General features: G+C 59.2%; 1 protein-coding gene across 2 annotated transcripts in view; it reads right to left on the bottom strand.

Annotated features, from left to right (window-relative positions):
• AGO2 (argonaute RISC catalytic component 2) overlaps window positions 1-12,387 on the bottom strand; it is a 93,749-nt gene that overhangs the window by 25,703 nt on the left and 55,659 nt on the right. For both annotated transcript variants that reach the window (XM_027560762.1, XM_027560763.1), the window contains exons 4-11: window positions 9,916-10,097; window positions 8,146-8,282; window positions 7,513-7,647; window positions 6,786-6,873; window positions 5,401-5,548; window positions 4,592-4,711; window positions 4,326-4,448; window positions 1,654-1,787 (exon numbers count right to left, since the gene is read on the bottom strand). In XM_027560762.1, the coding sequence (XP_027416563.1) occupies window positions 1,654-1,787; window positions 4,326-4,448; window positions 4,592-4,711; window positions 5,401-5,548; window positions 6,786-6,873; window positions 7,513-7,647; window positions 8,146-8,282; window positions 9,916-10,097 (1,067 nt within the window). The remainder of the gene's footprint in view (window positions 1-1,653; window positions 1,788-4,325; window positions 4,449-4,591; window positions 4,712-5,400; window positions 5,549-6,785; window positions 6,874-7,512; window positions 7,648-8,145; window positions 8,283-9,915; window positions 10,098-12,387) is intronic.

Raw genomic sequence — 12,387 nt, 5'->3', positions numbered from 1 at the left:
GGAGCAGGGTCGTTACATGAAGAAGAACCCAGAATGCCAATGATCCAGACCCACCAGAGGCCCCAAGAAAGGGCAGTGTTAACAGATCCAGACCCCAAGCCATTTTCACTGAGCTCTGAGTCCCTGCTGAAGCCCGAGACGTGGCTGTTTCAACAAGACAACGCACAGAGGCTGCCCATGTGCTCAGCACACAGGTGCCGGAAAGTCACGATGTAACAGGAGATGCCACATCGTGGCCCCGCCACCCCCACCAGCTGTGACCCTCCCAGGCAGCGACAGGGCTGTTCTTTCACAGTCGGGCACAAACAGCTGCCGCCCACTTGCCCGCAGACGCCGAGCACTGTCAGGGCAAGGAGAGCCATGAACTGACTATCCCTTTGGATTCCCCTGGTTTATCCCATGCACGCAGCTTGGACTCGGATGACATGGTCATGGGAGCAAACAAGACAGCCCACAGTTAAGAGTAGCACCAGCAGCTGCGCCCGTTACAGGCGGGGCTGGGGAGACAGATCCACAGCTTCTATTTTAAGTGCAGGGATAGAAACATCCCAGCCTTTTACAATGAAGCAAGGATACGCCAACCCACCCCAGCCAGTTAGCACCCAACCTCTGTTAGTGCAGTTAAAGAAACCCATGAGCGCGTCTCTGCGTCTACGCCCACGGGTGCACCTGCCCTGGGGCCATCTGGCGCCAGGAGAATGACACAAGGGCCCCAGACAGGAGCGGGGGAGGCAGCCTGAGGTCAGACTGTACACCCCACTCGCCCCGCTCTCTCTGCCGGCGGTGTGGGAGAAAGGGCTCTGTCCCTCATGCCAGCTCTCCAGAGCACCGAGAGACGCAGCTCCCTGGGACCAAGGCCCACTCAGAAGCCCACCAGCGATTCCCTGCTCTGTGGGCCCCTCCTGCTCCCGCCCAAGGGAGGTGGGAGGCACCTTCTGTTCCCTGTTAGGTCTTAGCTGCTTGCAGAAGCATGAGCAACCAAACTCCATGTTTATGGTGCTGCTTTCAAAGTGTCTGACACTGCGTCAGGTTGGTCTGATATAGAAATGTGAATCTAAAGTGCTTTTAAAAACAGTGCTAGTTCAGTAAATACAATTTTCTTCTTTGCCTCTAGTTGGTACACTTATCGGGCTTGGCTGCTAAAGAATCCGCCTGCAATATGGGAGACCCAGGTTCAATTCCTGGGTAGGGAAGATCCACTGGAGAAGAGAGAGGTTCCCACTCCAGTATATTTGGGCTTCCCTGGTGGCTCAGCTGGTAAAGAACCTGCCTGCAATGCGGGAGACCCCAGTTCTATTCCTGGGTGGGGAAGATCCCCTGGAGAAGAGAATGGCTACCCACTCTAGCATTCTGGCTTGGAGAACCCCCTGGACTCTACAGGCCACAGGGTGCAGAGTCGGACATGAGTGAGCGACTTTCATGCTCACCGTACACTTGCCGTCATTCACTGTTTTGTTTCTCACATAACCTGCTGCACCTCTGCACACTCACTCCCACAAGTCTGAGAAGCAAAGCTCCCCCTTCCTGACGGCCCACCCCGAGCAACGCCCTCTGCCAAGCCCCGCCCTCCCCGGAGAGCCTGACCTGCCCCAGCCCCTCGGAGCAGGCCTCCCCACGGCCCCCCAGGACCACGGGCTCGGCCGGCAGCCTTACTTGAGGTGCACCTCCGTGCACTGGCGCTGGGGGGCGAAGCAGGCGATGGCCCACACCTTGATCTCAATGCCCGTGTGGAACTGCTTGTTCCTCATGTCCCACACGCCCTGGACTGGGGTGGCAATCGCCTTATTCTGCAAATGGCGAGACGTTCAGAGTGAGAAGAAAACAGTCCTCTGACCCTGGATTTTGTCACTGTCCTCGCTGTGGCTGGTCCCCAAGCAGAGGGCGCCTCCTGAGGCTGAGGACCGAGCCTGTGTGCAGCCTCCAGCGCTGAGCAGTCTGCGCTGTGGGGGCCTGCGGGGGCCACCAGTGCTCACAGGAGGGCTGGACGGATGCATAGACCAAGGACGGAGGGACGGAGAGGTGGGATGGGGGAGGTGAGCTGGGCGGAGGGTGGCTGGAAAATGGGCAGAGGGATGGAGGGGCGGGAGGGGGAGCGGGGAGGGCCCAGAGCCCCACCCACCCTCACAGGTAGCCAGGAGGAACAGGAAGGCCTTCTGTCTCAGAAACAAGGATTTTCCCTCCTCCAGGACCAGCCAGGGCAGCCAGGGAAGGGCACGGAAGCAGGGCGCTTCTCCCAGCCCCGTGCCTGGGGGCGGACAAGCCAGTGGGGACCGAGTCACAGCCCCCTGTGACCCGCTCCCCACTGCCTGCCGTTGTTCAAGCTATTCCCATTTGAGAACAGAAACAACAGATGATGCGTCTGCTTGATTCTGTCATCTCTCCACCAGAAAGGACCAGGGCTCAACACTGACTGTCACCTAAGGAATCTGTTAGCTGCCTCCAAGTGATGCTGGAGTTCGAGGGACCGGGAGGAAGGGCCGCTGGAGGGAGCAGAGCCTGTGGGCCTAAGGCCCTGCGGGACTCAGTGTGTCTGAGTTGTGCTCATTTACTCCGTTTTTCTAATGGAAAACACTTTCTTTTTCTTATTAAAGTAATACAAGTATACAGTAAAAGTCAAACATTACAGAAATGAATGTTTTTGTTTCATATTTTTTTCTAAACTAGCACCCTACTCTGGCCAGCCTCCTTCTGTAAGAGAGAGCCACCACCATGGTGGGCTGTTGTCAGACCCCAGACATCAGCGAATGTTGCTGGGGGACATTTAATGTTTTGTCTGACAGGACAATGGGTAGGGCCCGTGATGAGACTTGTTTGCTCCCACTATAATGGTTAAGAGATTTGGAAAATTTGTTCATTTAGAAGCATGAAAAACTTCGAATCCTTAGGATTCTAACATTCCTGCAAGGTTAAAGAGCTGTTTTGTTCTCTAGACGCCTCCTGCCTTCACTAAAGACGCAGGACCTGCAGTCCTGGCTTTACCAGGACTCACCCCTTCTGGCAGGCAAAGGGGAACTCGCCTCCCCACTGGGCTGCAGGAAGGTAGGAAGGTGCCCTGGGTGCAGTGTCTGGGCTCCCAGGCACACAAGGGTGCTGAGGAGGAGCCAGGAGGCTTCCTGGAGAGAGCAGGGAGCAGCCCCAAACACCCACGGCCCAGGGGGCATACCCCCCACAGGGGACTACCTAGCAACACTCTAGAACAATGAGGGAGCCACGTGTCATACGCACTCCAAGACCTCCTTGTGATCTAAGAGAAAACAGTAAGTTAAAAGGGGCAAGGTATAGAAGGGTATTTAATACATTGCTATGCACACAAGAAAGAGTAAAAAAAACACATGGATAATCCCTAGGGTGATTTTACAAAGAGAACTGCCTCCTGGGAGATCAGCTGGGATGTGGGGAAAAAAGAGGTATTTTCCCCTATAATTCTTTGCATTTTTTGAACTTTTAAACATTTTCATAAATACAACTTGCATTTTAAAATAAGAAAGGGAAAAACCCGCAAACAAAACAAAATGAAAGCCTGCTACAGGCCCTGCCCCCCCGGTGGAGCAGTCAGGTCGGGCGGACGCAGGCTCCCACGGTGCTCCCTGGTGGACAAGCACCGTGACTTCCGCGTTTTCTTCCTTTTTGGGGCCACGTAGTGTGTAGGATCTTAGTTCCCTGACCAGGGATTAAACCCAGGTCCCGGCAGCGAAAGTATCCAGTCCCAACCACTGGACCGCCAGGGAATTCCCAAAGTTGTGACCTTTGAAGTTGCGCTCCACCTCCCCCCGCCTACCCACCACCTTGCTGGAGAAAAGCCCAGGAGAAAAGAATAATTTCTCAGGAGCCCTAAGGGGCTCAAGGGTCAGGACCATACTGACCAGAGCCAGAGGTCAAACATTTGCATTAACTAAACTGAGGTACTTGTGCCCAAATACCACCCCAACAACAGTTAGAAAGCAGAGAGGCAGCAGGGAACTTGTGGACAATTTATCACTGACCGCATCCCCCTCACACAAAGAACGATGGCTTTAAAAGTCTGGTGGGGTAATAAAGTTTACCTTTAGAAAAGCAAAAGGGGGACTCAGGAAACTTTAAAGGTTCAAGGAAACCAGTCCTCTACGAAGCCCAACAGCTGTTACAGGTTCACACAGGAGCAGGAAGGACTCTACCTTGACCGTGGTCGACGCCTCTGGGGGCGGGGAAGGGGGTTAGAACTCTTCCTTGACCATGGTCTGCACCTCCAGGGGCGGGGAAGGGGGCTGGACGCTCTTGCTTCACCGTCAGCATTCGGCACACACCCCCAGCACCAGCAGAGCGGCCCCGCCCAGCGCACCACCTACCCTGCCCCCGTAGAGGATGGAGGGCGGCTGGAGGACCCGTCCGGTCACGTCTGTCATCTCGTCTTTCACCATGATTCCAAATTCACGAACGTATGGATCTGTATTGAAACTGGCACTTCTCATCTTGAAAGGGAAGAGAGAAGAGGCTCAGGGTCGGGGGGCGATCTTTGCTTCCTTCCAGAAGCCGCGTCTGTCCAGAGCACCAGGGTGCCATGCCCGGGGACCCCGTCCCCACCCGAGGCCGGCACCCACGATGGGATGCTCACCAGCTTGCTAATCTCTTCCTGCCGGTCGGGGGCCGACCTGGCCGTCGCTCTGATCATGGTTGAGGTCTGATTGTCGGTCAGCTTTTTTATGCATCTCTGTCCTGCCACTATGTTGCAGACCTGCGAGGAGACACGGGAGCTGGGGTCAGCAGGGGCCGGGGGGCGGGCGGGTCTGGGCTGAGCACAGACACTGGTGGGGCGGGGGCGGGGATTGGTTCCTGAGATCCACCAGGAACGGCAGCCCCGAGGAGGCCCTCCGGTCCACAGCAGAACCCCCGAAGAAAACCCGGTGTAACACAGACAGAGCCCGGGGACTGCGCAGGGAAAGAGACACAGCTGCAGGGCGGGCGGGCCTGGGGCTTCAGCACGGCTGTGTGGGCCCAGTCCTCAGACAGGAGCGTTAGCAGAGCTTCCTGGGAAGGGAAGCTGTCTACCTTCTGGACACAGACGGGAAAAACCCAACCATGGCCCAGATGTTCAAGCAACTGGACAAGCACTGAGAATTTAGAACACTAACAGAAAATAGTTAGAACTCGGATCTCCATTTCAGTATTTGATCTTTTCCCGGGCGATTATTCTTCAAACTCCAAAATCCAAAGTAGTGGATTTTACACTTCCTGTCCCAGGGGTCTGCTGGGCACACATACACATGATCTTGACCTTCACACAAATCCTATGAATTACCAAACCCATCTTATTATTAATGCGAAAACAGGCTAGACCACGTCTGTGAACCTGCCTGAGGTCCCACAGTGGCGGGAGTCACAAAGTTTGGGCCCAGCACACAGAGACAGAGGGCGGGGGCTTGCCTCCAGGGGAAGGTAGGTGTGTTTCTGCTCCTGTCCGACTTGTAAACATGGGAGGTGGGGGTAGCGCAGAACCAGCTTGTGCCTGTCCTTGAAGTACTGGGCCACCGTGCACTCCACCGTCTGCCCGCTCTCCTGCTGCAGCGGGAACCTAGGGGAGAGAGACGGCTCAGGCCCGGAGCCCGCCGCGGGCCGCACGCACCTGCTCACGCAGCCTTCCTGGGTCTGCTTTCTCAGGGATGGAGGAGATGGAGGGCCACCCAAAGCAGTCAAAACCACACCATGCCCTCTGGGTCATTGGGAACATACCCAAGTCCCAAACTTTTGTTTTATCTCCAGAGTCAGAAAGGGAAAAATACCCCCCCACTCACGATATGCAGTAATCACAAGAGACACCTACATCTAGGGGACTTGGAAAGGATCCGGACAAAGACAAAGCCAGGAAGAACGGCCTGTGTGCATTCCAGCCCGCCTCGCACCGACTCTGAAAGTTGTTCACAGGCTGCGTGCTCCATGAGCCCGCCCCAGACAATCTGAGACCTTCCAGACAGGACGGCAAAAGGGATAAGCAGCGTCTGCTCGGGCCTCTGCGGTCACACAGGCTGGGCTGGGGCCAAGGGTGCCGGGCACGGGGACCAGGACACAGGCTCACCCTGGCCACCTGCTGCACGAGGCCCTGGGTGCCCTGCTATAACCAGTGCCCAGCGACACACCAGGTGCTTCTCCTGGAATGATCACGAAATAAACTAACAAGTCCCCACTAGAGCCAGGAGGCCCCAGGTGGGGTGAGGGGGCCACACGGCTTAGACAGCAGGGCCCCCGTGTGGCCAGGACGCCTGCTACCTCGACGGGGACCCCGCCTGCCTGTGCTGTGACAGGGCACCCTGCAGAGGCCGAGTCCAGGCAGTGTCCACTCGCGCCCACCACCCTGCCCGGCCCCTGCTCACTGCAGAGGACTGGACAGTGAGCCCACACAGCCCTTGTCGCACTGGTGACATTCAGGAAAACTGATGGGGAGTCCCCACCCACCCAGGGGAGTCCCCACCCACCCAGGGGAGTCCCCAGCCACCCCGAGGAGTCCCCACCCACCCCACCACATCCAATCTCATCCCCGCTACTGCCTCCAACAGGTGGGATTTTATAATTTCATCCCACGATGTGAAGTATGGATCGACTAAGCCAAAGGCGCACTTCCAGAAGTCACCATGCAGAGTCTGGACTTGTGAGTGACAGAGGAGGCCGGGGCTGGGGGGAGTCTGAAGGGACGGTCACTTACGTCTGGTGGCTGGGGGGAGCCTGGGGGAACTCGCGTGTGGTGGCTAGGGGGAGCTGGGGGGGAGCCTGGGGGGACTCGCGTGCGGTGGCTGGGGGGAGCTGGGGGCACTCACGTCTGGTGGCTGGCCGGCCTCCGGGTCACGTTGCACACGCGGTACTTCCTCTTCATCTGCCCGCAGTGCGTTATCTCCACCTTTAGACCTGAGGGGACAGAGCGGCTGGGCCTCAGCATCAAGACTCGGCCTGGCCTGTCACCACACCCCACTGACAGACCACTGGATTTCAGGGTACCATCACCCGCAGACCCACAGGGCCTGGGGCTGGGCTGTCTCACCCGCAGGGGTGCCCCCGGCCCAGGGGTGGCGAAGCCCGAGGACTGTGCTCAGAGACAGTGGACGACGTGGGCTCCGCTGAGAGCGTGGCGTCCGCGCCCATGGCCTTCTGTGCTTCCTGAGGGGCTATTTTTAGCAGAAAGCCCTGCTGCTGGCCTCTGTACACCCCCGGGAAGCACAGGTGCTGACGGCCAGGCTCCGGGGCGTTTCAGCAACCAGATGGCGGGCAGGAGGGCCCAGCCCGACCACGGTGCCCTGGACTGCACTTCCTTGAGTGGAGACCAAGCTTGATGTGTACAGACACCCCAAGTAGAGAGGAGCCAACGTTCTGGAACGTCTGAGACGCTGGTTAAGTCGTGCTGCCGCCCTGGGCTGCTCCGCGCTCAGACATCACGGGCCACCCTGTCCCTGTGTTGACGAGTCTGACGTTGACTGACCCTGCCTCCAAGGAGAAATGTGGGCCCCCTTGGCCGTGTGCCCCTCGGGTCTAAGGCAGGCAGCTGCTTACCTTTGATTTCTTTGGTAAACTTGACCCTTTGGGAATCTGTCAGAGGTTTCTGTTGTTCTTCAATACTTTTAAAATCCAAGACTTCACAAACAAACTCAATGACTGGCTGTGCCTTATAGAACGCTGTTGCCGAGACTGTGAGCGGGAAGAGAAGAGCACAGACGTGACGGGGTCTGCCTGGTGCAGCCCCTTCCACGGCCGAGCCCCGGGCCAGGCAGGAGGGCACCTGGCCTCCGCACCCCCTGACCATGGAGCGGACTCGGCACGGGGGTGTGGCAGTGGGGACTCGCGCTGGGGCACGGACTGCCACTGCCCACTCTAGCCAGGGCAGCGCTAGGGGCTGACAGAGGCTAAGGTCACCTCTGAGAGTAAAACTGGGCTTTACAGCCACAAGTCGTGGGTTTTCTGGCAGTTTCTGACCACCTCCTGGCCTCCATCTCGCTGAAGTTTATCCAACACCAAGGGCAGCTGGGAGCCCCCGCAGCACCGAGCCACTGTCTGGGGAAGGGACCCTGCAGAGGCTCTGACGGTCAAGCCTCAGCGCTGCTGCCCTTGCTCACGAGCAGGTGCATGCAGAACTGGCCCCAGGGGCCCTGCTCCTGAACCCCACCCTAGCACCGGGGCTCTGCTTACCATCGATATTCAGCATCATCTTCCAGAGAGAAGGCCGGACGGACTGATGGAAGCCAAACCACACCTCTCGGCCCCCGCCCAGTGGGTTGGAGCAGCCCTCAGATGCCGTGAAGAAGGAGCGGCCCACGGGGGTGTACCTGGAACAGGAGCCTCGTCTAGGGGGGCTGGCGGGCACACACCCTGAGGATGGCCAACATGTGGAGGACACGCGGGAGAACGTCCCCCTGAGAGCTGAGGGCACGTGGCCTGGTCCTGCCTCCCGTTTCCCACAGGACCCTCCCACCTCGGCACCTTGTCTGCAGCCAGCACATCACACCTTTCTTGGGCGGAGTGGGCTGGGGTGCTAGTGCAGGTGGCCACGGTCGGCCAGCTGGACAGGCCCTACCCGGGCCTCAGGGAGTCTGGCGCTGAGGCCAAGGACCTCTCGTAGACCAAGCCCCCGGGCCACGCCCGTTCCCTCAGCTCAGCTCCTCCACAGGGCGGAGAGGGAGACGCTGAACTCAGACCTCGCTTGGGGATGATGGGTCTACGTGTGGAAGGATCCACACCCCTCCCAGGGCCAGTTCCCGCCAGGGCTCAGAGCTAGAGGCCCCCACACTCTCAGGGCAGCAGTCAGCAGCTGCGGTATGGCTGAGAGTCCCCAAGGGAAGACCCTGCTGCCTGTAGACACAGCCACCACCCAGGACATGCAGCCCGCTCTCGACCTCCCCTCAGATGTGCTCATCCTGCCTCTTTCTCCACTTTTCCCAAAGACTTTCTTCCTGATGATAAAGGTAATGGTGATTAATTCAGAGGGATTCGGGGGGTGGGGAACAATCACAGCACTTCCTGCTGCTCACTTAAAAAATGGATTTGACACTTTGGCAACAACCCTTAGGTGTTGTTTTTGTTTTACTTTCACCTACCTACCTTCTCCCCCAGCAACAGTTCCGAGCAGTGACAGACTACATTTGGGGGTGGTGGGGACCCCTGCCCTGACGGACAGCCTGCTCTGTCTGCAGAACAGCAGGGTCCCCTGTGAAAACCCACCCGGCTCTTCAAGGCGCCTCCTCTTACACTCACATCTCAGAGTTCTGGTCAGGGTTGGGAAAGCGCAGTTTGGAGGTTCATTTCAGTTTCAAGTGTTCTTTCTTATACTTAATCATTCACACAGTTCCTGAGGTCCCACTGTGCGGGACGCATGTGGAAGGAAGAGGCGACCCCAGGAGAAGCCCAAGCTTCCGCAAGGGCACTTGTGCAACTCGAGCCTCTGTGTGGTCAATTACGAGCCGTCCAAGTGTCCCAGCAGGTTCAAATGCCGTGATAAGTGGGGGAAAACCACCAGAGGACAGAGCCAAAGTGGGAAACCCCCAAGGCCCTCAAAGGCTCCCCCACGTGGCGCAGGCCAGCTGAGCACAGCGCTGGAACACGGGTGCACGGGCGACCAAGAGACGGGACCTAGCTCACGTGCCGGGTGGAGTGACCACGCGCCCGGAGTCAGGGAGTGTGTGTGCCTGTCTTGGGACACAGGAAGGGGGTGAGTGCAGCTCCTGGGGGTCCTGGGCAGCTCTTCTTTCCCCGGTGGGACTGTGTGTGCCCGACTGAGACTCCGCCAGTGCGTTTTCCTGACAGGCACTGCTGCTGCTCTCGTCCTATAAACCCGTGTGTGCCACCACCCTGACCCCCAGGCCCAGAGCATCCTGGGAGAGCAGATTCACGTTCTCAGGAAACAGAGGCATTGGAGGCAGACCCTCCTGCTCCTCCGGCCCCCACCCCACAGGCGGTCCTCACCTCATGGACGGCAGATGCCTCATGACCACGTCCAGGGCCTGGATCGTCTCGAAGGGGACGCTGGGCAGCCGCCCCGAAAGTGCATCGTGTAACGCCTGTAAGCTCACGCAGGACACCCACTTGATGGACACCTTGAAGATGCGGTCCTTCCCTTCTCCCGGCAGCGTGACCTCCAGCTCCACCTGGGAGGGGACCCGAGCACACGGCTACTCAAGCTTTCTTCTGAGGAAGCCAGAGTGGGGAGCTTCCACGGCCCTGAAAGGCGCCTCCCCGTGGCCAAGCCAGCAGAGCACAGTTTCCATACAAGTTTCCCCACTCAGCCCTGCTCAGCTCCTCCACAGGGCGGAGAGGGAGACCCTGAGCTCAGGCCTGGCTGCCCTGCTCAGCTCCTCCACAGGGCGGAGAGGGAGACCCTGAGCTCAGGCCTGGCTTGGGGGTGGTGGGTCTGCATGTGGAAGGCTCCGCACCCCTCCTGGGGCCAGCTGGCTTCCAGAGCCCCCGAGGTCAGCGAGACTCAGCCAGTCCTCCACCCAAGGGCACAGGGACGGGCGTGCCCCCCACCCGGAGGCCCCGACCTCCCAAGCCTGAGCAGAGACACAGTGGCGGCCGGAGCCAGGGGCCAGCACTGCTGGGGGCTGGGCGGCTTCCACAAGGAGGAAACCCCAGGACGGGGAAAGCGGGACGCAGGCACAAACAAGGCTGCTCTTGGGACGGAGGAAGGGGGTGTGGGCAGCTCTCTGGGGGTCCTGGGCAGTTATTCTTTCTCGGGTGGGACTGAGAAGACTGCAGAGGATCTGGGGTGGGGGGTTCCTGTTTCCTGGGTCTCTGAGTCCATAAGCTAGTTTTACAGTGAATAAGTCATGGGCATGAGCCTTCTCAGAACAGACTCGAGACAAAACAGAGAAAGACACTAACAATGATCGAGATGGACGGACGTTTCCAACCTTTCTGTCGGATTAGACTTGTCGCCAGTACGACGCGGGGAGACCACAGCCACTCAGTGGAGGATGTGGACAGCAGGGACATCATACCCCAGGCTTGGCCTCGGGCAAACAGGCCGCAACACTGCTGCAGGGCTGTCCGTGCCCACCCGTGCACAGAGGTGCCACGGGACCAGCATCACCAGGGCCAAGAAGGCAGAGAAAGCAGCTTCAACCACCACCACGAAAGGGCAGACAGGGCCCAGTGTCAAAGGCCCTGCCGATGGCTGGGGGGGCTCACTCTCACTCTCATGCCCCCGCCCCCAACGCCTGCACTACCCTCACTCACCCCCGCCCTCAGGGGGGGCTCACTCTCACTCTCATGCCCCCGCTCCCAACGCCTGCACTACCCCCCACTCACCCCCCGCCCTCAGGGAGCACTGCCTCTTACACTGCTATCCCTCTCAGACAGCCCAGAGCAGCACCCAGACCATGTGGAGCCCTGCATGCCTAGGATGCATGCAGGCCCCAAATCAGACACGGCCCGGGCTCCATCCAAGGATCAGCAGTGTGTGAGAAAGGAGCCCGTTCTTCCCAGGGGATGGATTTCAAGCACCTAACACTCAACAGAAGCTGGCCACAGAGGGCAGTGACGGAAGATTCGTCTCAAGACAGAGGACATGTTAAGGGTGCACACATAGCCGGCAAAAGCCGTCAAGAGAGCACCAGCTTAACCGGAGTCGTCAGGACGGGGGCTGTGGGGGCAGCCGGGGAGGCGTGGGGGAGGCGTGAGTGCGGCCGCAGAGCGCAGCCAGGAGGCGGCGGGGACTCACACCCGCTCCCCTCACACACTGACTCCAGAGGGCACGTCACGCCCGCCGTGCTCGGGAACCGGTGCTAAATTAGATGCCTGTTAACGTCATTCTTCAGAAATGCCTCCATAATCCCACCAAGTGGGGATTCTGTGGGGCGTTTCCCTTCAGGAAGAGGTCCTCCTGTTTTCAAGTAGAGTCCAGACCAGCCTCCTCTCGGTCCCCGGCAAAAAGGGAAAGGAAGAAGCTCCAGGCTCTGCGACATTCTCCGTCGGACACGCCTCAAGAGGCCGCCCTCTGCAGCCGGCTCCTCTGGGATATCGTCTCTAACGCAGGACAGCGGGCGGCCCCCGGCGTCACAGACGCCGTGCACATGAGGACGTCAGCGCACGAGGACGCCAGCGCACAGGAGCCGGGACCAGGAAGACGTCCCCTGCCACCTTTTCACCATGGGCAGCGTCAGCAGAGGCATCACAGCAGGCCTGGAAAACGGGAGACGGCCCCGAGGGCCGACCTCTGCAGACAGACGCAAGTCACACGCTGGGTCCTTCCTGTCTGAGCATCACCGGGGTGACAGAGCAGAGTCCCGCCTGGAGCCGCTGTGTGGCTGCAGGGAGCAGCAGAGAGGGCCGGGAGCACTGCTCGCCACGGGCTCTGCTCACCCAGATGTCCACAGACCCGCAGGGAGGGCACCACGGGCAACAAGCGAACACGCTCCTGGCCGCAACTCACATCGCATC

Source organism: Bos indicus x Bos taurus, chromosome 14 (genome assembly GCF_003369695.1).
Source record: "Bos indicus x Bos taurus breed Angus x Brahman F1 hybrid chromosome 14, Bos_hybrid_MaternalHap_v2.0, whole genome shotgun sequence".
Lineage (NCBI taxonomy): Eukaryota > Metazoa > Chordata > Mammalia > Artiodactyla > Bovidae > Bos > Bos indicus x Bos taurus.
This window is presented reverse-complemented; position numbering and strand designations above follow the sequence as displayed.